The sequence below is a fragment of the Caretta caretta genome, chromosome 4 (genome assembly GCF_965140235.1).
Source record: "Caretta caretta isolate rCarCar2 chromosome 4, rCarCar1.hap1, whole genome shotgun sequence".
Lineage (NCBI taxonomy): Eukaryota > Metazoa > Chordata > Testudines > Cheloniidae > Caretta > Caretta caretta.
This window is the reverse complement of record NC_134209.1, coordinates 117,127,938-117,154,581: the sequence shown is the minus strand read 5'-3', so window position 1 is coordinate 117,154,581 and position 26,644 is coordinate 117,127,938. Positions and strand designations below refer to the sequence as shown.

The 26,644-nt window shown below is 41.3% G+C and overlaps 1 protein-coding gene and 1 long non-coding RNA gene across 5 annotated transcripts in view; both read left to right on the top strand.

Moving 5' to 3' along the window:
• The first annotated feature begins 10,516 nt into the window (after positions 1-10,516).
• Positions 10,517-26,644, top strand: part of TBC1D19 (TBC1 domain family member 19) — a 124,969-nt gene continuing 108,841 nt past the window's right edge. For all 4 annotated transcript variants that reach the window (XR_012668194.1, XM_048848674.2, XM_048848673.2 and 1 more), the window contains exons 1-2: positions 10,517-10,766; positions 25,628-25,700. Coding sequence is in view for 3 of the 4 variants with exons in the window: in XM_048848674.2 (XP_048704631.1) it covers positions 10,665-10,766; positions 25,628-25,700 (175 nt within the window). In the remaining variant the exon portion in view is untranslated. The remainder of the gene's footprint in view (positions 10,767-25,627; positions 25,701-26,644) is intronic.
• On the top strand, positions 14,898-17,628 carry LOC142071937 (uncharacterized). The gene is made up of 2 exons (XR_012668195.1): positions 14,898-16,073; positions 17,060-17,628. It is a non-coding gene; the product is annotated as an uncharacterized LOC142071937 (long non-coding RNA).

Below are 26,644 nucleotides of genomic sequence, written 5' to 3'. Positions count from 1 at the left end.
AATGGCAATTAGGCCCCCAAATAACTTTGACGACCTGGGCCTTGGTCTTCATTTTTAAAACAATTAATGGATCAAGCCCCAGGTCCATCAAAGACTGAATTTTGATCCTCTGAGACAATGCTGATCATGAAGCCCAGCATGAAGCACATGAGAGCTGGGGCAAAGCTTTCTCAATCCAGGGGCTCTGGATCTGGAATAACCTTCCCGAAGAGATCAAGTGAACACAGTCTGACTACTTTTAGAAAACATTGCAAAACTTTCTGTGACACTGGATGACCAGGATCATCTTAGAGTATATTCAGGTCAATGCACTTGTGTAAACCAAAGTAATGGTTAGATGTATGAGTGTGTATTCAGATATTTAAACTTCATGAAAACTAGTGGAATGTTACTTGTATTGTTTTTGATTATCTGTTCCTGCCATAATGTAATAGCAAACATTTACATGATAAATACCCTTGTAACTAAATTACCCATCAAAAAATCTTGCGAAATGCTAATGCAGGATTTAAGGATTTGAACAGAAAATTATAATTTCAAAACAAGTGGCCGTTATGTATATGGTCGGTGGTCAAAAGTCTTAGTGCATTCCTCACTCACCATCATCAAAGGAAAAAGCCCAGGTGGGCAGAAACACGGTCTACTTGCTTTCTATGTGAAAATTCTAAAAAGAAAGATCCTTTATCTCTGGACTGTTTGGATTCTAACAGGGCAGAATAACTGAATGAGAAGACAAAGATTCCCCAGAATTATTCTGGGTAGCCCTGAAAGAACTTTTGGGAAACTGGCAGTTTATTACATTACTGCTACCATTTGGAGTTACAAACTGTGATTTACCTGTACATATATTTTACCTGATTTAACATCTCAATAACGCTCATTCTTTTTTCTTAGTTAATACATTTTTAGTTAATTTACTACAGAATTGGCTCCCAACGTCATCTTTGGTGTAAGCTCTGGAGTGACAATTGATCTGGGGTATGTGACTGGTCCCTTAGGACTGGAAGAAACCTGATGTGATGTGATTTTTGGTGTAAGTAACCATGATCACAAATTCAGTTTGTCTGGGTGGCAAGATAGGTTGGAGAATCTAAGAATACTGTCTGTGTGTGACTCCATGGTAAAGCTGATATAGTGGTCCAGGAGTTCACATTTGTAACTGGCTTGGTGAAATCTACTTATAGATCCCAGTTTGGGATGTCTGCCCTTGTTTTCTGACAGTCTACTCTGAGACAGGCACTCACAGTTGGAAACCACTCCAGACAGCGTGACACTTTCCTCTTTCAGAAAGCCTTTCCAGCATAAGTGAATTTTTACAGTCAACACTGTTTTCTATTCCCTGCCAGTCCCACCACTCCCAAAAGCCAACCCTCCTCCTAAAAAACAAATAAAAAACCCTAACACAAGCCAAGTTTTGATCTCCAAAAAAGAGAAGCGCCAGAGACTCCAATGCATCTGCTAACAACTTTGTTATTGCTACTGATTTTAGCTGCAAAACACGCAGATGCTACAGTAATGGATGGCAGTATAGAACCCTAAGGTAGATAGTCACATTTTGTGCCTGGTGCCCTAGACTTCATAGGGACTATTCAGATGCTTAAAGTTAGACACATTATTAAGAACCTTGCTGGACTGGGGCCTGAGTCTTGTTCTTTTTTAATCACAGTCTGAGGGCAATATTCTGATATTTAGTTACACCACTGTAAATCTGGACTAATTATTGAACTAACTGAAATCAGAATATGGAGCAAAACTTCAGCTGGTGTAAACTGTCATAGCTCCATTGACTTCGGGAGGTGTGACAATTTACACCACCTGAAGATCTGCCCCCTAGCCCACTGTTTCTGGAAATTTTGATGGGTTGTGCCTAAGCTGTTTATTTCCTTGTCGAACTGGACAAAATTCCTTGTATTTGGTTCTTACGGACTTCCTTGATAAACCTTATGGTCTCCAGTCATTTGGATGTCAAAATGGAGGGCAATTATAGTCAACGGGATTACTTTTGTGACTAAGAGAGACAAGGTCAGGCCCATAGACAGTGTTACCAATACTGAATATCACCATCTGAATGACCACACAGTCACAATAAATTTAAACTTCAAATAATTTCCGTATAAAGTCATTCCAAAATATTATCCAAACACTGACAAAGAGTAAGAATTTCCAGAGTTTTACCATGGATAGGCTTTTAAAAGCTATTACTATGAGTCTTAGGGGTGATACTTTTGTCTAGATTATCATTAAGAAAATGCATTCTGAGGAAGAATTACTGTAGGTAGTTTTGGACTGTTTGCCAGTGTTTATATAATATTATATAGTGCAGATAGTTAATGTGATTGAAAGGATGTAAGATATAAATTCATTTTCATTATTCAGTCTTTGTTTATATCACAGAATTTTTTAAAGCTGCCAAGGAGAACACTCAACATATTGAAAAAAAGAGACAGGCAAAATCCAGGAACAAAGTGCTTTGTAATTCACTTCTTATTATAGCAGTTCTCATTAGGGCTGTTAAATTAGGGTTCTCTAAATATTTCTTTATAACAATATTTTAATGGGTTTATAAGTAAGTCATAAAAACATTTTTGAAACATGTTATATAAAGTCCTGTGGCTGCCAATTGTTCTTTAACAAGCATTTGACAAAAACAGATATTTTTCTAGATTTCTCTTTCCTTATTTATTTTTTGAACTGGGAAACATCTACACTAAAATTTTTAGCCCCGCAGTCTGAGCCCCATGAGCCTGAGTCAACTGACCCAGACTCTGAGACTCAGTGCTGCAGGACTTTTATTGAAGTGTAGATGTATCTTGAAAAACGTTTTCCTTTTTAATGTCCTTCTTCTTTCATCCTGTCAGATGCTTATTTTGCAGTCCTGACAACTGGGAAAAGTGACATAAACTTAAGTTCGTGTAGTACTTCCCTTACTACTGTTGAACCTTGTTACCTTCAGGGCTTAAATGATCATAATTTCCTGGAGGGCTCTCCCACTCATTTGGGGCATCAGCTGTGGCTGGTCTCGTGGCTTCTGTCCCACGGGGGAAGGAGGTAGGGCACCAGGGCTTCGGGCTTCAGCCCCATGGGGAGGGGAGAGAGGGAGGTGTTTGCCAGGGCTCCAGGCTCTGCTGCAGTGCTGTATAGGTAAACATGGCCTTAGTAAGTTTGCCCTGAGCCCTGTATCTCTTGAAGTCAATTAGAGTTTTGGGTAGCCAAGATATGCAGAAACCATGCTATCAACATATTTTCCATCTCATCTGTGATAGGGGAACCGGGGGGCCACGCTGAGATTGCTTAATTAGGGCAAACTGCAAAGAATGGGCCAGACAATCCCCCAAACTGATAGTTATTCTAATACTTAGCTTCACCAAGGTAGCAACAAAACAGCTTCTACAATATATTACTGGTTAGTAATATATTGTAGAAGACTCCTACAATAGACAGCTCCCATAAAGCAACCCAGCTTTAGGCGCCCACCTAGACAGCCTAGTCAAATATGATGAGGATTACTGAAAATCTTGTTCATCATATTAAAAGTTCTACCAATCTCCAAGGATCAGACACATTACCCTCCATGTTAATGAATATTTCAGCTCTTATCCAAATACACGCTTACAGCCATTTCTTATTAACTAAACTAAAATTTATTAAAAAAGAAAAGAGAGAGTATTGGTTAAAAGATCATTACCCATACAGACTTGAATAAAATTCTTAGGTCCATTTCATAGTAGTGATGGTAAGCTTTAGAGCTGCAAAAAGTTCTTTTAGAATTACTCCATAGGTTCAGGATAATGTCCAATATCAGAGTGATCCTGAATGGAACTGGAGACCTCAATCTGTGATTTACCACAAACTTCAAAGAGAAATTAAGACAGTGATATCATTACATTTATAATTGATTTACATGTTGATATCTTCTTTTGATATCTGAATTAACAGAATACAGCGATAGACAGTAACTGTTTGGTTACATTGTTAACCTCTAACAATATATATGTAAACACACAAAAACACAAACATTATCGACTAATATATCTCTAAAGGTTGAATCTGGGCCAATTAGCCTGATAGTTGTGCAACCTTTTCTGGCCCCATGTCACATCATCATTTCATTTTCATGTTAATAAATATATTGAACTACAACTATGCTATCTTGGATTTCTGGAGCACCCCACTGTTATGAACCTCTTTCCACAGTAAGAATTGTCTATGTATTCCTACTCTGTTTATATCTTAAGTGGTTTAATCTATCATAGGACATTTTACAATATATATGTAAACACACAAAAACACAAACATTATCGACTAATATATCTCTAAAGGTTGAATCTGGGCCAATTAGCATGATAGTTGTGCAACCTTTTCTGGCCCCATGTCACATCATCATTTCATTTTCATGTTAATAAATATATTGAACTACTTACTATATTGGCATTCTTTTCATGCCAATTGACACTAATGTGTATGTTTATAAACTATTTGTATATAATGGGGAAAGTGTGTCAAAAATTAGAACTCAGTTTTGCAGTTTCTTCTTGAGTTAATTTGTGCTGGACTAATGTAGACAGTGATTTTCAGTTTCAGTCAGAATTCTTTAAGATGCTGTCAAGGTTCCTTCCCCACTCTGAACTCTAAGGGTACAGATGTGGGGACCTGCATGAAAAACCCCCTAAGCTTATTTTTACCAGCTTAGGTTAAAACTTCCCCAATGTACAAACTATTTTATCATTTGTCCCTGGATTTTATTGCTGCCATCACCAAGCGTCTAACAAATATAACCGGGAAAGAGCCCACTTGGAAACATCTTTTCCCCCAAAATCCCCCCAAGCCCTACACCCCCTTACCTGGGGAAGGCTTGATAAAAATCCTCACCAATTTGCATAGGTGAACACAGACCCAAACTCTTGGATCTTAAGAACAATGAAAAAGGAATCAGATTCTTAAAAGAAGAATTTTAATTGAAGAAAAAGTAAAAGAATCACCTCTGTAAAATCAGGATGGTAAATACCTTACAGGGTAATCAGATTCAAAACATAGAGAATCCCTCTAGGCAAAACCTTAAGTTACAAAAAGACACAAAAACAGGAATATACATTCCATTCAGCACAACTTATTTTATCAGCCATTTAAACAAAACAGAATCTAACGCATATCTAACTAGATTGCTGATTAACCCTTTACAGGAGTTCTGATCTGCATTCCTGCTCTGGTCCCGGCAAAAACAACACACAGACAAAGAGAACCCTTTGTTTCCCCTCCCCCCCTCCAGCTTTGAAAGTATCTTGTCTCCTCATTGGTCATTTTGGTCAGGTGCCAGCGAGGTTGTCTTAGCTTCTTAACCCTTTACAGGTGAAAGGGTTTTTCCTCTGGCCAGGAGGGATTTAAAGGTGTTTACCCTTCCCTTTATATTTATGACAGATGCTGTGCCACTGAGCGAGAGCTATAAGATAAGATGCTAGTCCATAGTTGGTTCAGATTTTCAGTCAGTGCCCTGTGCCTTCTTTAGGTGATATAAAAGTATTCATTCCTACAAGGAGAGGAAAGCTCTATCACAGAAGATAAAACTAAGAGAAACTTATGAAAGCTCTTCTGTTCTGCTCATTTAGTGTTTCCATTTTGTAGCTAATTTTTCAAATGCTTCTTGTTGTCCTTTTTTTTAAGGGAGCAAATGTTAAATTCAAGATTAAAGGTAGAGGATGTCTCAGGAATCTTGATAACAGAAGCAAAACTAGATGTTCTCCCTTTGATAGTCATTGAAGTTATCCTGTGAGCTCATAACTATCAGGAAAGGACCCCAAATCCCTAAGAGATTGTGTAGCTCTCCTTGGATCATTCTTTAATTTGTAATCTTTATTTGAAAATATTTTAATAAACAAATTTACCAACTGAAATGTCTGGTAAACTTTTGGTAAATAATTCAGCTGCATCTGTCATATGTCAGAATGCCTGCCAATTCCTTATAAAATAATGAAATATACTTTCATGCAGGGAGAAAACTGGTTCTCTTTAACTATGATTATCACCAAAGCCCTGTTATAGGAATGACAGAAATTCTGGAACTAACATGACAGATCCTGCAGTCCTTCCTTACTCCTGGGGGGAATTCTGTGCCACTGCACACATGCAGAATTCATGTCTGGTGCAGAATTTTGTTTCCTGCAGAAAATACATTCTGCCCAAGAAGTGCTTCAGTTCTGCCTTTAACCCATCAGAGGTCACTGAGGCTCCAGAACTGGCTGCATTCGTTATAGCAGTCTGCCAGTGGAGCTAGGTTAGGAGACAGAATGGGGCACACGATGCTGCTGGGGTGGGTCACAGACTAGGGTTCAGAAGGACTAGTGGGGGGACAGACTGGAGCAGGGGCTCAGGAGCTAGTGGGGTGACAGCATTGAGCCAGGGGCTGAATGCGAGGGGGTGCCCTGGAGCACATGGGCATGGGGGGTAGGAGGGCTCCAAGGTTACAGGGGGATAGGGGTTCCAAGGCTACATGGGGGTGGGGGTCTCCAAGGCCAGATGGGGATGTGGGGGTGCAGGGGCACAGGGGCAGATGTGCCTGACTGAATGGGAGAGGCTCAGGATCAGCCAGGGTTTGAATGGAGGAGGCTCCCCAACTCCCCAACAATCCTGGTCCCTCCCCGAAACTTCCATACTTCTCCTACCCACACCCAACAATCCTCCAGGTTCACTCCCAAGCTCCTTCCCTCTCCCTCAGCTCCTCCATTATGCCTGACTCCCCCAAGCCTTTACACTGCTTCTAAGGGGTGCGGATATATGTTTCTGTATTGTAGTTTAAATGAATTACTCAAAGTTCTGTATTAACATGCATAGTAAGGAATCTTTTTTTGTGTCTGTATTGTTACAGACATACTTGCTGACAAGTATTTTGAAATAAATTACCAAAATAATTGAAACTGGCATGTTTATATTGTGTTAGTTTGACAAATAAAATATGCAGAATTTTGCAGAATTTTAAAATGTGTGCAGAATTTTTAATTTTTTGGTGTAGAATTCCCCTCGGAGTACTTACTCTATCAGATTCCCATTAAAGTCAATGACCGAACTGAAGTCAAAGAGAATTTTGATTAACGAGCACAGGGCCGTGCATAAGGACTATTGTAGCTGAAGGTTTGACGCTCACTCTGATACTGCTTTATAATGGAATATATGTATTCCAGGCACTGAACAAATATATACCAGATTATTTTAAACTTTGATTAAATATTCCATAAAAGAATCTGCCCCTATCTTAGACAGAGAATACACTACTGATGTTAGTCGAGTATGTTTATAAAACTAACATGACTGGAGAATCAGGACCTCTGTGCACATACCTGTTTTACAAAGTTGGTAACTCAAAATTGCTACATGCTATTTAAAATGAATATGAAAAAGTAGTTGACATTATTTCCCAAGCCACATCTTCTCAATATAAAAATAAGTTATTGTCAACAGAAGGCTTCAATTTATGTAAAGCCAAGATCTGTGAAGACAAATAATATATCTAAAATCAAGAACAGAAGCATTGTCAAATTCTCTAAACTAGAGTATTAAGCCTTGTAGTTATTCGTAGGGAAATCTAGCTTTCATGTTCAGACATCTATTAGATAAAATATATTACTTTTCATAAAGAATAGTCTTTGCAATAAGAGATCTTTTCTGCCTTAATAATTCAAAATATATGATGCAATCTTTCCTACATTCTGCAGACTGCATCTATGGTATTAGCAAAAAAAATTTCATTACACAACAGGAATTGGTTATTTAAAATAAAATATGAAAACTTGTCAAGATATGGTGCCATGTTTCTTTCCAGTGATTTTAATATTTCTTAAAGTTGATGAAGGTGAATCATTGACAGAAATTGCCCTTTTTTCTATTTTGTAATTTTTGTAAGACCTGATATGTTGTCAGCTTCATCAAAACATTGTGGGCCTCATCAATCCTTACTCACACATGTAGTCCTATTGGAGAAAATAACAACAATGATATACTTGCATGATTGGGCCATAAATGAGATTGTTAGAAATAATTTTTCTATAGTGTACTGTGAAATGTTGAACACCTCTGAAGACAGGTTGAGTATACTCCACTTCCATTAAGCTCTATGGTAGTAGAAGGTGCTCAAGCATCATCTCATTGAATCAAACATCTATTTTCTAAAGGAAACCTTCTTTCAAACAGTATTTCCACCAATATTTGAGACTTCATCTTGACACTTCATATGTTACCTTTGCCTCTGTCTTCTAAAGATGTTCACATCCATTTTTAATGGACCGGCAAGCTGTACACAGCAGTGACAAATGTCTGGGGTAAAAAATAAGTGCCACTTTGCTTGACAAACATTTTATTTTTAAGACAGTTAGGGAGGATTCAGCCTGGTTGGACCATTGTTCCCATTGATCACTTTATAATCTATCAGATTATCTCACTTGAAAACAACATTTGGTAGCAGTGGTGAGACATGCTCTCACTGTGCAGAGATGGGGACACATCTAATTCCAAAAGAGAGAGAGAGAGAGAGACTGTGACAAGTAATGAAAAAACTTGTTCATAAGATTAGAGCTCATAGGAAAACAGGATAACTATCCCATTTAGACTGCTTGTTAACGATTCTGGGTAGTGCTGATTGTTGTCTTTTTTAAGTCAAATTTTGGTTTGTTAAAGATTATTGAATTTCATTCTTCAAGCCACCTCCCCTGGCTTTCCCAACACCTACTTCTGATTTCTTATATTGTGTGATACTTTGTCAAGTTTTAGAAGGAAACTGAGGTACAGAATGGCTAAGGCTATGTCTACATTACCAGAACAACAAACGCAGAGCTACAGCTTGGCAGGCCTGTATTAAACCAGACAGTCCTGCTTTTCTAGCGTTTGTCCCCTATCTGATACTCACACAAAAACAGATGGGGTCCAGTATCAGCTGGGGGACATTCTTTTGAAGAGCATGCTGCTCCCCTCCATGCTGGTGTGACCTTGCTTGCAAAGTCATGCGGGGTTGGGGCGGGGGGAAGGGGTGCAGTGGCATGCTTTTAAAAATGATGTTCCCTGTGCAGCATGATTGCAGATGTATCAAGTGGAGGGTTACCTTACATCCAGATTTTCCCAGATATGGCCTCCTTTTTGGTCCTCTGTTCTCTGTCTGAGCAGATTTTTGAAATATGAAGAAAGGTCCATGATTTTTTCTTGCTCGTCCTTTTTCCAACATTGTTTCTGGTAGAACTGCAATTCCTGGCATGTCCTAATTACGGTGTGTATGTTTACTGGTTTGCTACCCTTACGTCTGCACTGCTGCTGCTAGCAGCGCCGCTTTCAGAGCTGGATGGCTGGAGGGTGGCAGCTGCTGACCAGCCGCCCAGCTCCGAAAGCAGCACCACTGCCAGCAGCAGCGCAGACGTAAGGGTGGCATGGTATGATATTGCCATAAAAATTGAACCCTCCTTCCCCCTCCAATGCTCCCCGGTAGTGTTCTCTATTTGGGAACTTGAAATATGGTAACCCTAACTGAATGTCCAAGGTCAGGCCAGCGGGGGCCATTCCCAGAAGTACTGGAATGTCCCGTATTCCAGGAATATGTGAGAGGTCACTGTAGCTGCATCTATGCTGCTGTAGTGTAGACACTTCCTTTTTCAATGGGTGGAGGTTTTCCAGCAATAGGCTGTAGCTACAGTGGGGGGAGGGATAGTTCAGTGGTTTGAGCACTGGCCTGCTAAACCCAGGCTTGTGAGTTCAATCCTGGAGGGGGCCATTTAGGGATCTGGGGCAAACAGTGGGGACTGGTCCTGCTTTGAGCAGGGGGTTGGATTAGATGACCTCCTGAGGTCCCTTCCAACTCTGATATTCTATGATTCTATGATAGAATAATTCTTCCTAGGCCTGGCACTTGGGGCATAAAATTTTTCACAGCCCTGACTGCCATAGCTAGGTCAATCTCATTTTTTATGCCAGGCCTAAAAGTCTTGCCAAAGACTCAGAGGAAGTCAGTGGCAGAGCTAAGAGTACAGAGTAGGCCTCCCAATTCTAAGCACCCCAATGCTTTAATTACCGTGTGGTCCCAGCCCAGGATGGCATGCAAAGCCCAGGGATGATATGTCATGGCTTTGCCATGGGGTGCTGTGGTGAGGCAGTAGGCTTGTAGGGCTCAGGAAAGTGTAACACAAGACATAGGAACAGTGTGTGAGGCAGGTGGGGTGGAGAGCACCCTGTCATGGTGACTGGATCCGTAGGTGGAACACATTGGTGGTGACACTCGTGAATGCTGCCATCCGTCTCTTATTCTGGACAGCAGGTGGGGCTGGGAGCCTGTCCCCTGCTCAGGGGCTGAGGGTGAAATACTGGCCTTTTGCAGTAGAGTCTAGTTTTGCCTTTGGTATCGCCAGGCCAGCACTCATGTCACCCTGTCTTTATGGTGGCCTGGGCTAGAGCAGAACGACGCGGGGGAAGGCCCGGAGACCGGAACTCTGCTCTGGGGAGCCAGTTTCCAGCCGGAATCCGCAGCCGAGCGCCGCTTTCCGTTCCCTTAGTTGCCTGGTAACGCCGTCAGTGAAGTAGCGGGAGAGGGGCAGGAGGGAGCGAGGGTGTCTCCCTGAAATTGGTCCCGCTACTACGGCCCCCCCGCTGCGGCGGCGAGGAGTGTTGGCCGGGCACAAATCCCTCCGGTGTGCGCCGGGATGATGCTGGAGCAGGACACTGGGCTCTCCTTGGCCATCGCTCAGATCGTGCAGCGGCTGAAGGGCTCCAGCCTCCACTCCCAGCTGGAGCGGCAGGCACGGGTGAGCCCAGTCCCCGGCCCTTGGCTGTCCTCCCCTCGCTGCCTGCCTGACCCGCTCCACCCCCACCCCCACCCCCACCCCGTCCTTCCATGCGTCTGTCTCCCTTTCTGCTTCCTTCCCCCACGGCCTTTCTCTGTGTCCCCTCTCCGTCCCGCCCCTCACCCCAGCCGCTTGTCCTCCCTTCCCCCCTTGGCTGGACGCACACGGCCGGCACTCGCCCCTGACACTGCTGGGCGGATGCCGCAGGGCGGCATGAGCTTGGGAAGCCTGTGTGTGCCCAGAGGAGAGGGAGTCAGACCTGCCCTAAACCTTTCACTCTTCTGCAGGGCCAGGAGACTCGCTGCTTAACTGTCAGGGTAGTAGTTATAGCCACTCCCTCTGGGCAGGGAGGATTTTGCTGTGTGTATTAATAATATGGTTAAAGTCGCACTCATTCAAATTGCTCCACCAAATGAATTGGGTCGTTTTTTAATCCTTAATTTGAGATGCAAGTTTTTTTTAACTCCCTCTCCTCCTGCGGTTTCCCCTCAGAACATAAGGATTTGGTGAAAAGGAAGGAAAATAAATGAAATATGCACCAGAAAATGATGCTGTAATAATTGTGATCCTTTGTTCTCACTGATTTCAGAGAAACAGCCGTATTAGTCTGTATTCGCTAAAAGAAAAGGCGTACTTGTGGCACCTTAGAGACTAACCAATTTATCTGAGCATAAGGTTTCTCACTGCACTCTACATCTAATACGTATCTCCTTAGTGGACATCCTGTCCTGTGGATTGTTTGAGGTGGAACAGCCACAAATATTATGGCCTGAATTGAATTTGTAAATTTGTAGCCTAAAACTCTGTCTTCATGTATTCCCCCCTCCACGTCTTTTTCTTGTGGATGACCTCTTGTCTTATTGTTCATGGCAATATCTGTTTTCATGATCCTATTCTCTGTAGTTTCTTTTGAGAACTTTTATTTACTTTACATTGCTTGTTAATGTCTTGATTGTTTTCTTGTGGGCCTTTCTGTTTGATTTTTTTTTTAAATAGGCTTTTTAGAAAATCTCATTTAAAGTAAGCAAGCTACATTTCTGGTTTCTTTATAGCAGCTTATTTTACAACTGTTCATTTCTGAAGTGCATTATTCTGAGTTAGGGCCCTGATCCTGCAAACACTTACACACATGCTTAACATTTTGAAGGACCGTGTTTGGTCATTCCTTCAGGTTAATAATTTGCATTGCCTATATTAGTCTGGATTTATTTTAGAGATGGTTATTTAATAGGACTGGCTATATAAATAAATGCTGTCAACCTGAAGATATTGTAAACAAACAACTTTTTTATGTTTCTAACAGCCCTTAGATTGTTAATACAGAAATAATTTTAAAACTCCAGTTTTTGTTACTATCTTTTTTTCTTTATACCTTTCTCATGGCTTGGTAATAAAATCAATAAAGTCAATTTTTAACTTTTTTCTAGTTTATCAGTTTTATTTTCAGGTTCTTAGTTCTGGGTTTCAAACTTTAAACACATTATGAAAACATTTATTTTGGTATTATGTTTTATAAATTTTTTTTAACAAAATTTAAATTGTGGACAATATTTTAAATTTACAGTGTCCCTATTGTTGTACAAATGATGTTTTAGTGGATAAAACAAATGGTTATTTGCCTTACTTTAGTTAGTATTCCTGTATTAGACAAGTCTATGTTCCGTGGCTGTCCACTTTTGACTTCCATGATTCAGTGCTCTATTGATTTAATTTATAGCTCTCAAATTTTTGGGTTCTGCATGGGATCATGCCATTTCACTTTTATGTCAGTGTAGGCTTCCGACAGGATTATGCGTTGGACCCTGTATTATTTTCTTTATGTCTATTAGTGCTGTCCCTGAGTTTCATTGTTATTAAATAGTCTTGAAAGGATTAGATTTTTATTGATAAATGTCCATTTCGATGTACACACACAAACTGACAAAAAAAAATTTCCATCAATGATAAAGGTAATTTACAGATAGCCAAACTAAGAAAAATGCTGCTTGCAAACTTGTTAGAATTTGATTTAATTATATTTACTTTGTATATTTTGACATATGATGCTGACAATTTGTGTATTATAAAGTTTGAACTTTTTGAATCTTAACATTTTCTGTCATTAAGTAGTTGTCTGACTGGCCATTGTCTAGCCTCCTCCATAATTTCCCACAATTTTGAAATTTAAATAGATAAAAATAAAAAACTTAAACATAAAAACCTGTATTAGCAATCATAATTATATAAAATTGTTAAATATAATTTGTCTGCTGTTTCAGATCTGTATCTTCTGCTCTCTTGTTTATATAGATAAGTAAATGAATATAGTGTTGTAAGTGCTATGTAGGTCACTACCAAACACAAAAGAAGATTTATAATCTAGATATATAAGTGAAAACCAACAGTACAAACAGAACAGAACATAATGGCCACAGCCCGGTTTCTCTTAAAAACTTCACAGAACAGGTGGATTTTAGAAGTTTGTGGAAGGAGCTTGGTATATATTAGTAGAGAGATTATTCCAATCATATGGAGAAGGTAAAGGAGACAAATTGGGCAAGAAGAAGGCAGATTGGCCAGAGTTTAAATATTGCGAGTACTTAGGAGATGAGGATAGAGAGATGTAGAGTAGGATGAAGCTTTGTAAAGGTGAAGAGAGCAGCTTGAACTTGACATTATTTGATGTCTACCTACAAAAACATTTCTAAATGTGATTAGCTGGTTTTGGGGATTTGTAGTTTAAATTAATACAGACAAAGTTGAGGTAGTGTTTCTTGGCCCTGATTGCTATTGTTCCGTCATTTATTCTTGCTTTTTAAGAGGTTACCTTTGGATCCTGGGTTTTTCCAGGAATATGTGCATTCTGTTTGATCCTGAGTTAATTTATGAACCTCACAATTATCCTCCCCTTACAAACACTATAGATCTCACTTGTTTTATCTTTTCTGCCAAAACTCTGATCTGTGTTCAAGTTTTCTCTGTAGTGGTTGGTTGTAATGGTTGTTTTTTTGTGGAGGCCGGGGGGAGGCATCCAGGCCTTCTCTGTTTTGTTTTTGTGATTTGTTGAATTTTGTTATTGTTATCTCAAATTACTGCCTAATCAGACCATTATATTGGCTAACTTTGAAGCCGCAGATCGTGTACAAAATCTTGCTATTCTTATGCAAGGCACCTCAACTCCTATTTATCTCTGGAACATGATCTATGTCCTGGTCTGCTTGTTAGTTACATTCTGTTTCTGACCTGAACATTGCAGTATAAATAAATCTGTACTAACTGCAGAATTGAACATCTCTACATGAAACCAATTTTAGATAAATCTCAACGATATTGAGATCCGTTGTGTTGCTGATCTAAATTCTTCCAAGAGAAAACTTAACTTTATTTTAGTTACTTTTAGCTCTTATTTGTTTTTAAAAAATATAAAAAATCACTTTGGGAGTTCTCTGTAAATAACATTGTAAACCCTCAAATCGTTCAAAATTTTGTATGCATGTGCATGTACAATATCAGACAAATGTCAGGGTGTAAATCAAGATTTGTGTCCACATAGTGCCCCCTTAAAATTAGTGTCCAGAGTTTTTTTAGAGTTAGTTTCAGAGGAACAGCCGTGTTAGTCTGTATTCGCAAAAAGAAAAGGAGTACTTGTGGCACCTTAGAGACTAACCAATTTATTTGAGCATCTGATGAAGTGAGCTGTAGCTCACGAAAGCTCATGCTCAAATAAATTGGTTAGTCTCTAAGGTGCCACAAGTACTCCTTTTCTTTTTAGAGTTAGTGATATTTACTGAGCCTAATTAAAACATTGGGGAACTAATATTTAAAATAACAACAAAATTCTTGCTATACTCATTAATGTTTTTACTTTTTTTTTTAGTTCTAGCAGGCAGAGCTCAAAAAGAACGGTTTCTGTTGTCAACTTACAGAACTTTTGAAAAAACTGGGTTTCTTAAGAATGATGTTTATGAATGTTGAGTCTTTGGACTCTGAGTAGAGATACCAGTCGGTTATGTTTTGGGTACAAGAAGGAAAAGGGGACTGTAAAGAAGAGAAGACTTCTCCTTTATTTCTTGAATTTTCATGTATGATATATTATTTATACCATTTAGGATAATTAAGTTGTCAAGCACACAGTGGAAACAGCAACTTGTTTTACTGGACTCTTCAGCATCAAGTTGATGTGAGAAGCTAGAGACCTGCATAAAGATTCAGAGTTATCTTTGATAATTCACTCTGATCGCAGATTAACTTTAACCCAAGAGTATTAAAAAGGTTTGAATATACCTGTGAGCCACAGTAACTAGAGGGTAGGGACCGAAGGCTAGATTCACAAAGGAGACTTAAATTAACTCCTAAGTGCCCCTCCTGCCCACTGGAATTCACAGCCCACAGTTTGGCACCTAGCCTTCCCTTACAGTGCATGGGGAGAGTTAGGCCTGGTCTACACTACGAGTTGATGTCGGATTTAGCAGCGTTAAGTTGAATTAACCCTGCACCCGTCCACACAACGAAGCCATTTTTTTTCGACATAAAGGGCTCTTAAAACTGATTTCTGTACTCCTCCCTAATGAGGGGTTTACTGCTGAAATGGACGTCGCTGTTTCGAATTAGTGTTAGTGTGGACGCAATTTGAAGGTATTGGCCTCCGGGAGCTGTCCCACAGTGCACCATTGTGACTGCTCTGGATAGCACTCTCAACTTGGATGCACTGGCCAGGTATACAGGAAAAGCCCCGGGAGCTTTTGCATCTCATTTCCTGTTTGGCCAGGCGAGCTCATCAGTCCCAGAATCAAAAAAGAGCTCCAGCGTGGACCGAACGGGAGGTACTGGATCTGATCGCTGTATGCGGAGAGGAATCTGTGCTATCAGAACTACGTTCCAAAAGACGAAATGCCAAAACATTTCAAAAAATCTCTGAGGCCATGAGGGACAGAGGCTACAGCAGGGACACAACACGATGCCGTGTGAAACTTAAGGAGCTCAGACAAGCGTACCAGAAAACCAAAGAATCAAACAGACGCTCCGGGACAGAGCCCCAGACATGCCGCTTCTATGCTGAGCTGCATGCAATTCTAAGGGGGGCCGCCACCACTACTCCACCCCTATCTGTGGACTCCAATGATGGGGTATTCTCTGCCATGCCTGAGGATTTTGCGGACGGGGAAGATGATGAGGAGGACAAGCTTGAGGAGAGCACACAGCACACCGTTCTCCCTGACAGCCAGGATCTTTTTATCACCCTTACTGAAATACTCTCCCAACCCAACGAAGCTGGAGAAGGGATCTCTGGTGAGTGTACCTTTTAAAATATAATACATGTTATAAAAGCAAGTGTTTGTTTTTTAATGATTAAGTAGCCCTGAGAACTTGGGATGCATTCGTGGCCAGTACAGCTATTGGAAGAGTCTGTTAACATGTCTGGGGGTGGAGCAGAAATCCTCCACGGATATCTCCATGAAGCTCTCCTGGAGGTACTCTAAAAGCCTTTGCAGAAGGTTCCTGGGGAGAGCAGCCTTATTCCATCCTCCATGGTAGGACACTTTACCACGTCATGCTAGGAGCAAGTAATCTGGTATCACTGCATGACAAAGCCTGGCAGCGTATGGTCCCGGTGTTTGCTGGCATTCAAGCAACATCCGTTCTTTAGCTCTCTGTGTTATCCTCAGGAGAGTGATATCGTTCATGGTAACCTGGTTGAAATAGGCGAATTTAATTAAGGGGACATTCAGAAGTGGCTGTTCCTCCTGGGCTGTTTGCCTGTGGCTGAAAAGAAATCCGCCCCGCAGTTAGCCATGTGGTGGCAGGGGGCATTGGCGCTGAGCTGTTTGCGTTTGGCTAGCAGGGATCTTCCCTGATGCCAGCCACACGGTGGGGTGAGGGATACAGCAGTCATCCCAGAGAATTGGATAGCGGGGGCGGGGGGTTAGTTTGGTTTCTGCTGCTGCATGTTAACAGGAAAACCGCAGCACTCAATGGCCAACTCAGTGTGCTTTGCTTGGTATGGGAGCGGAGGGTGCTGCTGTTATGAAGGTTGCAGAAGCCGAAAGACTATGGCTTACCATGGCCGCCTGCAAGCCGAATTCTGTTGCCCGGCACTGCATGTGTGATCTCTAACACCAAAGCCGCAGGCACTCAATATAAGATGCAAAATGCGACCTTGTACCAAAATCACATGTGCTATGTAATGTGAATAGTGGTGTTCACCGTGAAAGAGTATAGCCATTGTTCTGTAAAATGTATTTTTTTAAATACTTTACTCCCTTTTTTCCCTCCAGCAGCTACAAATGTTTGAAGCCTCCGTCCCAAAGGCTATCTCAGATAAGGCGGTGAAAAAAACGCACACGCAATGAAATGTTCTCTGAGCTCATGCAGTCGTCCGGCACTGACAGAGCTCAGCAGAATGTGTGGAGGGACACAATAACAGAGTACAGGAAAGTGGCCGACGAACGTGAGGAGAGGTGGCGGCAGGAAGATCAGAGGAGGCATGAGGCAACGCTGGGGCTACTGAGGGATCAAACGGACATGCTCCAGCGTCTTGTGGAGGTTCATGAATGGCAGCAGGATCACAGACTGCTGCTGCAACCTCTGTTTAACTGCCCTCCCTCCTTCCCAAGTTCCATAGCCTCCTCACCCAGATGCCCAAGAACGTGGGGGAGGAGGCTCCGGGCACCCAACCACTCGATCCCAGTGGACAGCCCAAGCAACAGAAGGCTGTCATTCAAGAAGTTTTAAAGTGGCCTTTTCCTTCCCTCCTACCCTACTCTCATACCCCACCCGGGCTATCTTGTGAGTTATCTCCCTATTTTTATAATCAATTAATAAAGAATACATGTTTTTTAAACAATAGTGACTTTATTTCTTTTGCAAGCGAGCTGTGATCGAAGGGGGGAGGGCGGGTGGCTTACAGGGAATTTAGAGGCAACCAAGGGTGCGGGTTTTCATCAAGGAGAAACAAACCGAAGTGTCATGCAGTACCCTGGCCAGTCATGAAACTGGTTTTCAAAGCTTCTCTGATGTGCAGCGCTTCCTGCTGTGCTCTTCTAACACTCTGGTGTCTGGCTATGCGTATTCAGCGGCCAGGCGATTTGCCTCAACCTCCCACCCCGCCATAAACATCTCCCCCTTGCTCTTACAGAGATCGTGGAGCACACAGCAAGCAGCAATAACAATGGGAATATTGGTTTCACTGAGGTCTGAGTGAGTCAGTAAACTGTGCCAGCGACCCTTTAAACGTCCAAATGCACGCTCTGCCATCATTCTGCACTTGCTCAGCCTATAGTTGAACAGCTCCTTACTACTGTCCAGGGTGCCTGTGTACGGCTTCATGAGCCCGGGCATTAACGGGTATGCTGGGTCCCCAAGGATAACTATAGGCATTTCAACATCCCCAACAGTTATTCTCTGGTCTGGGAAGTAAATCTCTTCCTGCTGCCATTTAAACAGATCAGAGTTCCTGAAGACGCGAGCGTCATGAACCTTTCCCGGCCATCCCATGTTGATGTTGGTGAAACTTCCCTTATGAGCCACCAGTGCTTGCAGCACCACTGAAAAGTACCCCTTGCGGTTTATGTACTGGCTGCCCTAGTGGTCCGGTCCCAAGATAGGGATATGCATTCCGACTATTGCCCCACCACAGTTATGGAATCCTATTGCAGCAAAGCCATCTAGTATGACTTGCACGTTTCCCAGAGTCACTACCTTTGATAGCAGCAGCTCAATGATTGCATTGGCTACTTGCATCACAGTAACCCCCACAGTAGATTTGCCCACTCCAAATTGATTACCGACTGACCGGTAGCTGTCTGGTGTTGCAAGCTTCCACAGGGCTATTGCCACTCGCTTGAGAGCAGCCCTCACAGTTCACATCTTGGTATTCTTGCGCTACAGGGCAGGGGAGAGCAAGTCACAAAGTTCCATGAAAGTGCCCTTACACATGCAAAAGTTTCGGAGCCACTGGGAATCATCCCAAAGCCACAACACTATGCGGTCCCACCACTCTGTGCTTGTTTCCTGGGCCCAGAATTGGCGTTCTACAGCATGAGCCTGCCCCAGTAACACCATGATCTCCAAATTGCTGGGGACCGCGGTTTTAGAGAAATCTGTGTTCATGTCCTCATCACCGCTCTGCCATTGCCTCCTTGCCTGGTTTTTCAGGTGTTCGTACTGCATAAACTGCACAATAATGCGCAATAATGCGCAAGGTGTTTATAATGGTCATAACTGCTGTGGTGAGCTGAACAGGCTCCATACTTGCCGTGCTATGGCATCTGCTCGGGCAATCCAGGGAGAAGGGCGCAAAATGATTGTCTGCTGTTGCTTTCACGGAGGGAAGGAGGGTTGACTGACAACATTTACCCATAACCACCCGTGACAAATTTTTGGCTTCATTAGGCATTGGGAGCTCAGCCCCGAATTCCAATCGGCTGCGGGAACTGTGGGATAGCTACCCACAGTGCACCGCTCGGCATGTGGACGCTTGCCACGCTACTGTGGACACACGCTGCCGAATTAATGTGCTTAGTGTGGATGCATGCACTCGACTTTATACAATCTTTATACAAAAAGCCAAAAATTGACTTCTGTGAAATCGGAGTACTTTCGTAGTGTAGACATGGCCTTAGACTCTTAAGAAAGGGATTCTCAGAAGCCAGGAAACTGAGCGGGCAGCTGCCTATGCCAGCTGCAAGTGAAATGCAAAGGAAAGGGAAAGGCTGAAGGCTTAGATCCTCAAAGAGGGTTAGGTGCCTGACTGAAAGGCTGGAGAGCACTACTTCAGATTTTCAACCATGAACCCTCTCCTGGAGTTAGGTGCCTAAGCCAGGTCAGCCTCTCCCTCACAAAAAATGAGAGGGAGAGACACCCCTCCCCCACACACACTATAGCCAATAGCTCAGTGGTCAGCGTACTCACTTGGAATGTGGGAGACCCATATTCAAACCCATATCTGATTTGGAGCAGGGATGTGGACACAGGTTTCCAACATCTGTAATGAGTGCCTCACCACCAGTCTATTGGCTGTAATGGAGTGGGTCTCTCTCAAGCTCTTCTGTTAGAACTGTTCCACTGTATATAAATAATTTAAATATTTACTGGATCAGAGAGAGAGAGAGAGACCCCATATTCCAGGGATTAGGACACTCACCTGTGATGTGGGAGAGCTGGCTTCAAGTCAGTGCTCCAAATCAGGCAGAGCAGCGATTCAGACTGGGGTTTCCCAGATCCCAGGTAAGTGCCCCAACCAATGGGCTGTTGAATAGATGGAGGACTGACACACTTGCACACTTGCCGTCATTGTCTTTTGACAAGGGTCTTAATCCACTGAAAAATATGGTTCCGTTGAAATCAAATGCTTTGTGACATTGTGTCAAGTTTGCAAAAATTTTGTTTAGGATAAAAATTATGGGGAAAAAGTTCCTACAATGTTGAAATGCCCTGTTTTGACATTTTTGGAATGAAATATTTTGATATTTCATTTTGAAATGACTTTTTGCATTTTTGTATTATAATAAAGTCAATCAAAATGAAATGTTTTGATCTGAAATAATTTGTGCCAGACTTTTCTTTCACAGAAAATTATGAAATTTTCTGGTTTCATTCTGATTTGAAATGAAGCCAGATATTGAAATCTTGTAAACTTTTGTGAAATGGAATTTCCACTTCCATTGAGCTGTAATAAAAATCTGCTAATGATTGTGAGTCACTCAGAACCTACTATAACCATAAAAATATCTGGCTGGATGGACAGATAGATAATTTAAAAAAAATAGGCCCGAGCATTTCATTGGGGCAGAAGATTCATAAGTTGTCCTTCTGACAGGTAGAAAAACCCTATCCAGACATTAGACAGACAATGGGGAGAAGTGGAGTAAAAGAAGAGATGAAAACTGAAGCAGAGTAATTTTTTAAAAACATAAAAAAATGTGATATTAATTATACCAGTAATCACTATTGCCACTTGCATGACCATTTTCAGATTGCAATTTATTGTTGGCATCTCTGCAGAAGTGGGTCTTGAGAAGGGATTTGTAAGAAGACAGGGTTGTGGCTTTATAGATAAGTTATGAGAGGGAGTTTCATGCATAAGAATCAGCATCGAAGAATATGTGAAGGTGCTTGTAGAAGAAGCAGACTTCTGGGTGATAGAGGTTGGCCCAGTGAAGAAGGCAGGTAAGATAGAAAGGATCATAAGGGATCTTAAAGTGTGGATAAAAAGATATATCTGATATGATTGTGACAGGGGAGCCGCTTGAGCTGATTAAAGAAGGGGAAAGGGGTGACATGACTGGAATGACTGCCCAGGAAGATAACCTTATCAGCAGCTTTTTGCTGGACCTGAGATGGGTGTCAGGAAGGTCAAAGAAGAAGGTTGCGTAATTAAGATGGGAAATAAGGGCCTGGACAAGAGTTTTAGTGGTGTTGGTAGAGAGAGCTGTCTGTTTTTTGGGAAAGTTTTGGCAGAGTAAGTGGCAAGATCTTGACACTACCTGGATGGGTGTGGCTAAAGGAAGGGCAGATAGACATAATAGCTTGGCTAGAGTGGACAGACTGTGTGAGATCAGATAATCAAAGCAACTATTTTGATCTTTTCTTCGGTACTAAAAGAATTATTGATACTGAACTTCGCTGATATGAAAGTTCGCATTTAGAAAGTGATCAACTCTGTAATATGCAACATTATATACCAAAATCTATCAAATAATAGTAGGCTCATGATTCATTATAGATAATAAATTTATTTTCATGTATCTCATTTAACAGAGAACTTACTGACCTGTTCTTGTATTAATAGAGATTGTAATCTTCTTGTCTATATTGTTCAGCAGTGACATTTGCAGTATGAAGAATCTTAATTGAATTGAATACAGTTATGAATACGTTAAACAGATTAAGGAGTTCAGAAACAACTTAAGTTTGATTCACAGAAGATCTTTATTAGTAATGTAGGTACACATGAATTTCTTTGCAGATGTGTACCTTGTTTGCAGCAGTAAATTTCTATCTTCAAATGAAACCTAGGAAGTTGATTAAAACTGCAAATATTATTATTTACAAAACCTATCCAGCAAATTTAAAATGACCTACTTCTGCCTAAAAGCTGAGACAAATTGTTACTTGCTCTCAATTGTTTTCCATCTCAATTGCTAGATTATTTGTACTTGTATATGAACAGTGCTTCACTTTACCCCTATACTGTTCCCTAGCTATCAAACATAATTTAATGTAGAAATGCTCAAATGTAGACAAGGCTATTGGTGTCAACGTCAATCAGGTTTCTATAATCTAAAATTTGTTCAAACATGTTCATAACTTTTTTTCTGCAAAGGGAGTATAAATTAAAATCCAACCAAAATTAGCACTTGGACTTCTTTGGGTTTTTGTAATATAAATTACCTAGCAAGCAAACTATGAACCTTTTCTTATGACCATTTTGAGAGAGTGTTATGATTAGGGAGATATCAGTAATTAAAGCTAAAAACATTTGGCACTTGTGTGAAACTAGCCAGATGAACAGAACTAAACATATACAAAAGTCATGGCACTTATCTAAGAAGAAAAGACTTTAAATGGAAGTCTGAAAATATTTAAACAGTGTGTAGAGCTATTAAATGGTCAACACATTATTGCTTTATGTAGTCAATTCAGTTGAATATACAGCTGAAAAAGGTGGTGAGTGAGGAGAGTATGATATCCACTCCTGAAACACAGAAGCAGGTTGATCCCATGACTAAAAAAATGTGAGCTATTAGGACGAAGTGTGTACATACTCCAAAACATAGTATTCTGAACAGTCCCAAGGCTTTGCTAAGGGACAGAAATGAAAACTTAAGAAAACGAAAGACCTCCCTGCCCCCATATCACTCAACTAATAAATGAATGGAACAACCTAGTAGACAATATTATTCAGAATGGAAAGTTTAATGTCATTCAGAATGTGTTCTTCCAGTAATTAGTAATTGTCACTATTGTAGTAATTGTCAAAATGTGCTTTGAGATTCAATTTTGATACTAATTCAAAGTAAGATTAGGTTTAAGGAATGTTTGGACTTCATTTTCCTTATTTTATTGTTCCGTGAGTTTCCTATTAAAGTAACTTCAAGTAAATGAAAGTAATGTTTAAGTTTTCCATACATTTAAGATTACAAGTGTTCTAAATGTATATAATTATTCCAGTTAAGTAATACATATAATTAAATATACATCCAAATAGCTACAGAATGAAATCATTCCATTATGTATAGAAGAGGATCGATACTGCAAAAAATTGTCTGTTATGGGGAGTGGGGGACTGCTTGGTACAAGACTTAATAGGTAATTGGAACTAGTTTCCTTTTGTATTTCCCTTGGTATTTAAGGTAGAAACAAACTTCAGGGTATGTCTTTAGGGCTGGTTTTTCCTTTCCACTGAACTAATATATTTACATTGGGAAAACCGCACAAAAGCGTTTGCTGCCAACTGGGAAACTCTGATGGAGCAGTGATTGGGTAGATCCTACTAGGGCTGGAGCTATCACATTGTAAAGTTTCCTCCGGTCTTGGAAGACTGTTAGTTTGTAAACAGATTTATTGGGGCTCTGGGCACAAAGAACATTTGGGCCCCCCAAGTCCCCACCCCTATCCTGGCTGGAAGCCAGGCTGTGGTAAGAGCTGCCCAGGAAGCCCTGGCCACTCTGGGGAGCCCTGGACCCTCCACCGGCCCTGGTTGGCATGCCCTGAGTGTTAGGGGCTGCTCTTGGACACCACAGCTGCCCACCCATGACAGGTGGAGGGTCTGGGGCTCTTCACAATTACCCAGGCTCCCTGAGTGGCTCTTACCACAGCCTAGGGCAGTGGTCCCCAAACTGTGGGGCATGTCCCCCTAGGGGGCACGGAGCAATGTTCGGGGGGCGTGGTGGGGCCCAGCTCTGACCTGCCTGTAGCCCCAGCTGTGGCTTTGCTCCCGTGGTCTTGCTCCCGGCCCCCAAATTTGGTCCCACTCTTGGCCCTGGCTCCTGGGGTGGGGTGCGGACCAGGTAAGAGGGGGCATAACCAAAAAAGTTTGGGAACCCCTGGCCTAGGGTGATCATATATCCCGTTTTGGCCTCAGCTGTTTGGACTTTTTTGGCAAAACTGGGAAGAGCAAACGGGACAAATGCTCAGTTTTGCCAAAAAGGGTCTGGGGGGTGAGTGTGCTGGGTTTGCGGGGTGGTGAGCAGTGGGGCTCGGGCCAGCCCTGTACAGGGGGGGAAGGGAGAGAGGCTAAGGTCAGCTCCATGCTGTATGGGGGGAGGAGGCCCTTCTTGGGCCCATTTCGGGAGGCGCAAGCGGCTTGGCCAGCTCTGTGTGGGGGTAGGGTGAATATGCTTACCCTACCTCAGGCTTTGTTTTCCAGCTGGGCCAGGGGGTGGAGCCTCGAGGAAGAGAGGAGCGAGAAAAGGAAGCAGGGGTCGGGACCAGAGTTCCGGCGCTCCTGCAGGGCCGCCAAATTGATTTGGGCCCCGGGGCACAGGCCCTATCAGCCAATGCAGTAATCCACCACTGTTTGTAAACCTCATTTAGGTAGAGGCCAGTTATAGCTTTTGGAGGGTTAGGTTGGGAATGAAGTTAGACTGGCTCAGGTAGAGCCCTGTTTCATCTTTAAGATTGATGTTTTGTCTACACAGATGTTGTAATGGTGTAACTTAAATTGGTTTAATTAAACCAATGCAACTTTTGTTTTGAACTCTTTTTTTATATCAATTTAAAACTGCTTATATCGGTTTAGAATCATAGAATCATAGAATATAAGGGTTGGAAGGGACCCCAGAAGGTCATCTAGTCCAACCCCCTGCTCAAAGCAGGACCAATTCCCAGTTAAATCATCCCAGCCAGGGCTTTGTCAAGCCTGACCTTAAAAACCTCTAAGGAAGGAGATTCTACCACCTCCCTAGGTAACGCATTCCAGTGTTTCACCACCCTCATAGTGAAAAAGTTTTTCCTAATATCCAATCTAAACCTCCCCCAATGTAACTTGAGACCATTACTCCTCGTTCTGTCATCTGCTACCATTGAGAACAGTCTAGAGCCATCCTCTTTGGAACCCCCTTTCAGGTAGTTGAAAACAGCTATCAAATCCCCCCTCATTCTTCTCTTCTGCAGGCTAAACAATCCCAGCTCCCTCAGCCTCTCCTCATAACTCATATGTTCCAGACCCCTAATCATTTTTGTTGCCAGCACCAAATTTATAGGTCCAAGTTATATCAATATGTCAGGTTTAAACTGATATAAAAGAGAGTCCTCACAAAAAGTCGCACTGGTTTAATTATATTGATATAAAATTACACCATTAGTTGTACCGGTACAACTTCGTGTGTAGATCAGGCTTGAGTTTAGCCTGGAAGTTTGGCAATGGTCTGCTTCAGCCCCTAAAGGATTTGTTTAGTCTGGACAAAGCTTATTCAAACTCTGGATTTTTTTCTTTTAAGGGAGCTATATTATTATGGAGTTGCTGTGGGAATTTTTATAATAAGCTATTTCAGTTCCTCTGGAGCATAAAAAAAATCTATTTTCCGCCTGTATTTTAATGTTCTTTCATCTTTATATGCTCCTTTCTCTTTTACGATATCCAAGTCTACAACTCACAGTTCCCATGTACTACATCTTTGTATGACAAACTCTCCCATTATTATCTTCCAAATGCAATGTTATGGCTGAGATTCCTTATGCCCTGAACTCAGAAAATTTAAGATCATGGTTTCCACAACAGTTGAAACTCATTCATCTTGTGCATATTACTTCTACCTGTGTAGTCCTAAGAATGTGTCTAATGTCATAATTAAAAATAGAAAGCTTACTCTCCTGTCTGCTTTTTTTCTTTTATTTATTAGGGTAGTCTGCACAAACCAGAAATTAAACTTGAATCACTAAAGGAAGATATTAAGGAATTTCTGAAGACCTCAGGTTTGTAATAGTTCATTCAGTTGCTGAATCTGTACAAGTATAAACACTTCTGTGAATAAATATAGCTGTAATATTCTGTAATTCCAGATTATGGAATTTACATTATTTAAAAAAATTTCAAACCAGCAGAACTTGAAAGCATTGCAGACAAAGGCTCCTATTATCTTCTTTTAAAATAGAGCAAAGTTCATGGAACAAAAATAGGACATTTAATTTGTTTCTCATGTTAAGACAGCATGATTAATTACTCCAGTGAAGAAATGGCCAAAGTTAAAGTTGTGCAGATGCAACCTCAAATCACTAGTTTCCAGGCATAAAGTCTCTACGAAAATTGGTGTGGTTTTATTAAAGTCTTTGGTATGTGCAGGGGGGAAGAAGAAAAGAATCATTATGTCCTACTTTGAAGAACCTTATAAACGTATGTCTGTAACTTCTGTTACACTACCTTACCCTCAGTATTTGTCTATGCTTGTCATGCCATGTCTTTGCTTGCCATGTCAGGTCATTTAGGTTCTGATACTGCAAAGGGATCATCAACAGGGGAGTGGAGTCCCACTGAAGTTGTTAAGATATTCAGCATGTGTAATGGTCCACCCAAGACATTATTGAGATTCAGCAAGAAACTTAAGCATGTGGTAAATTTTAGGCATGTGAGTAATCCCAATGAAGTTAGGCATATGCTTCAGTACCTTGCTGAAGTACATTGTAAACTCTGCAAGGCAGTGACTGTGTCTGTTTTTTGTTATGTAAGGCACCATTGTGGGGATTCAATAGATAATAATTGTAAATAAAAATGTTAGTGGGAACTTATTAAATGTATTTATTAAACTTATTTATTTACTAAAGCCGGATGGGAAGCCTGTTTTGTGGAATTTAATTTTTGAATGTTTTGTAGTTTAAGTTCTGTAAAACTACTAAATCATGGAATGATTTATTGAGATTTT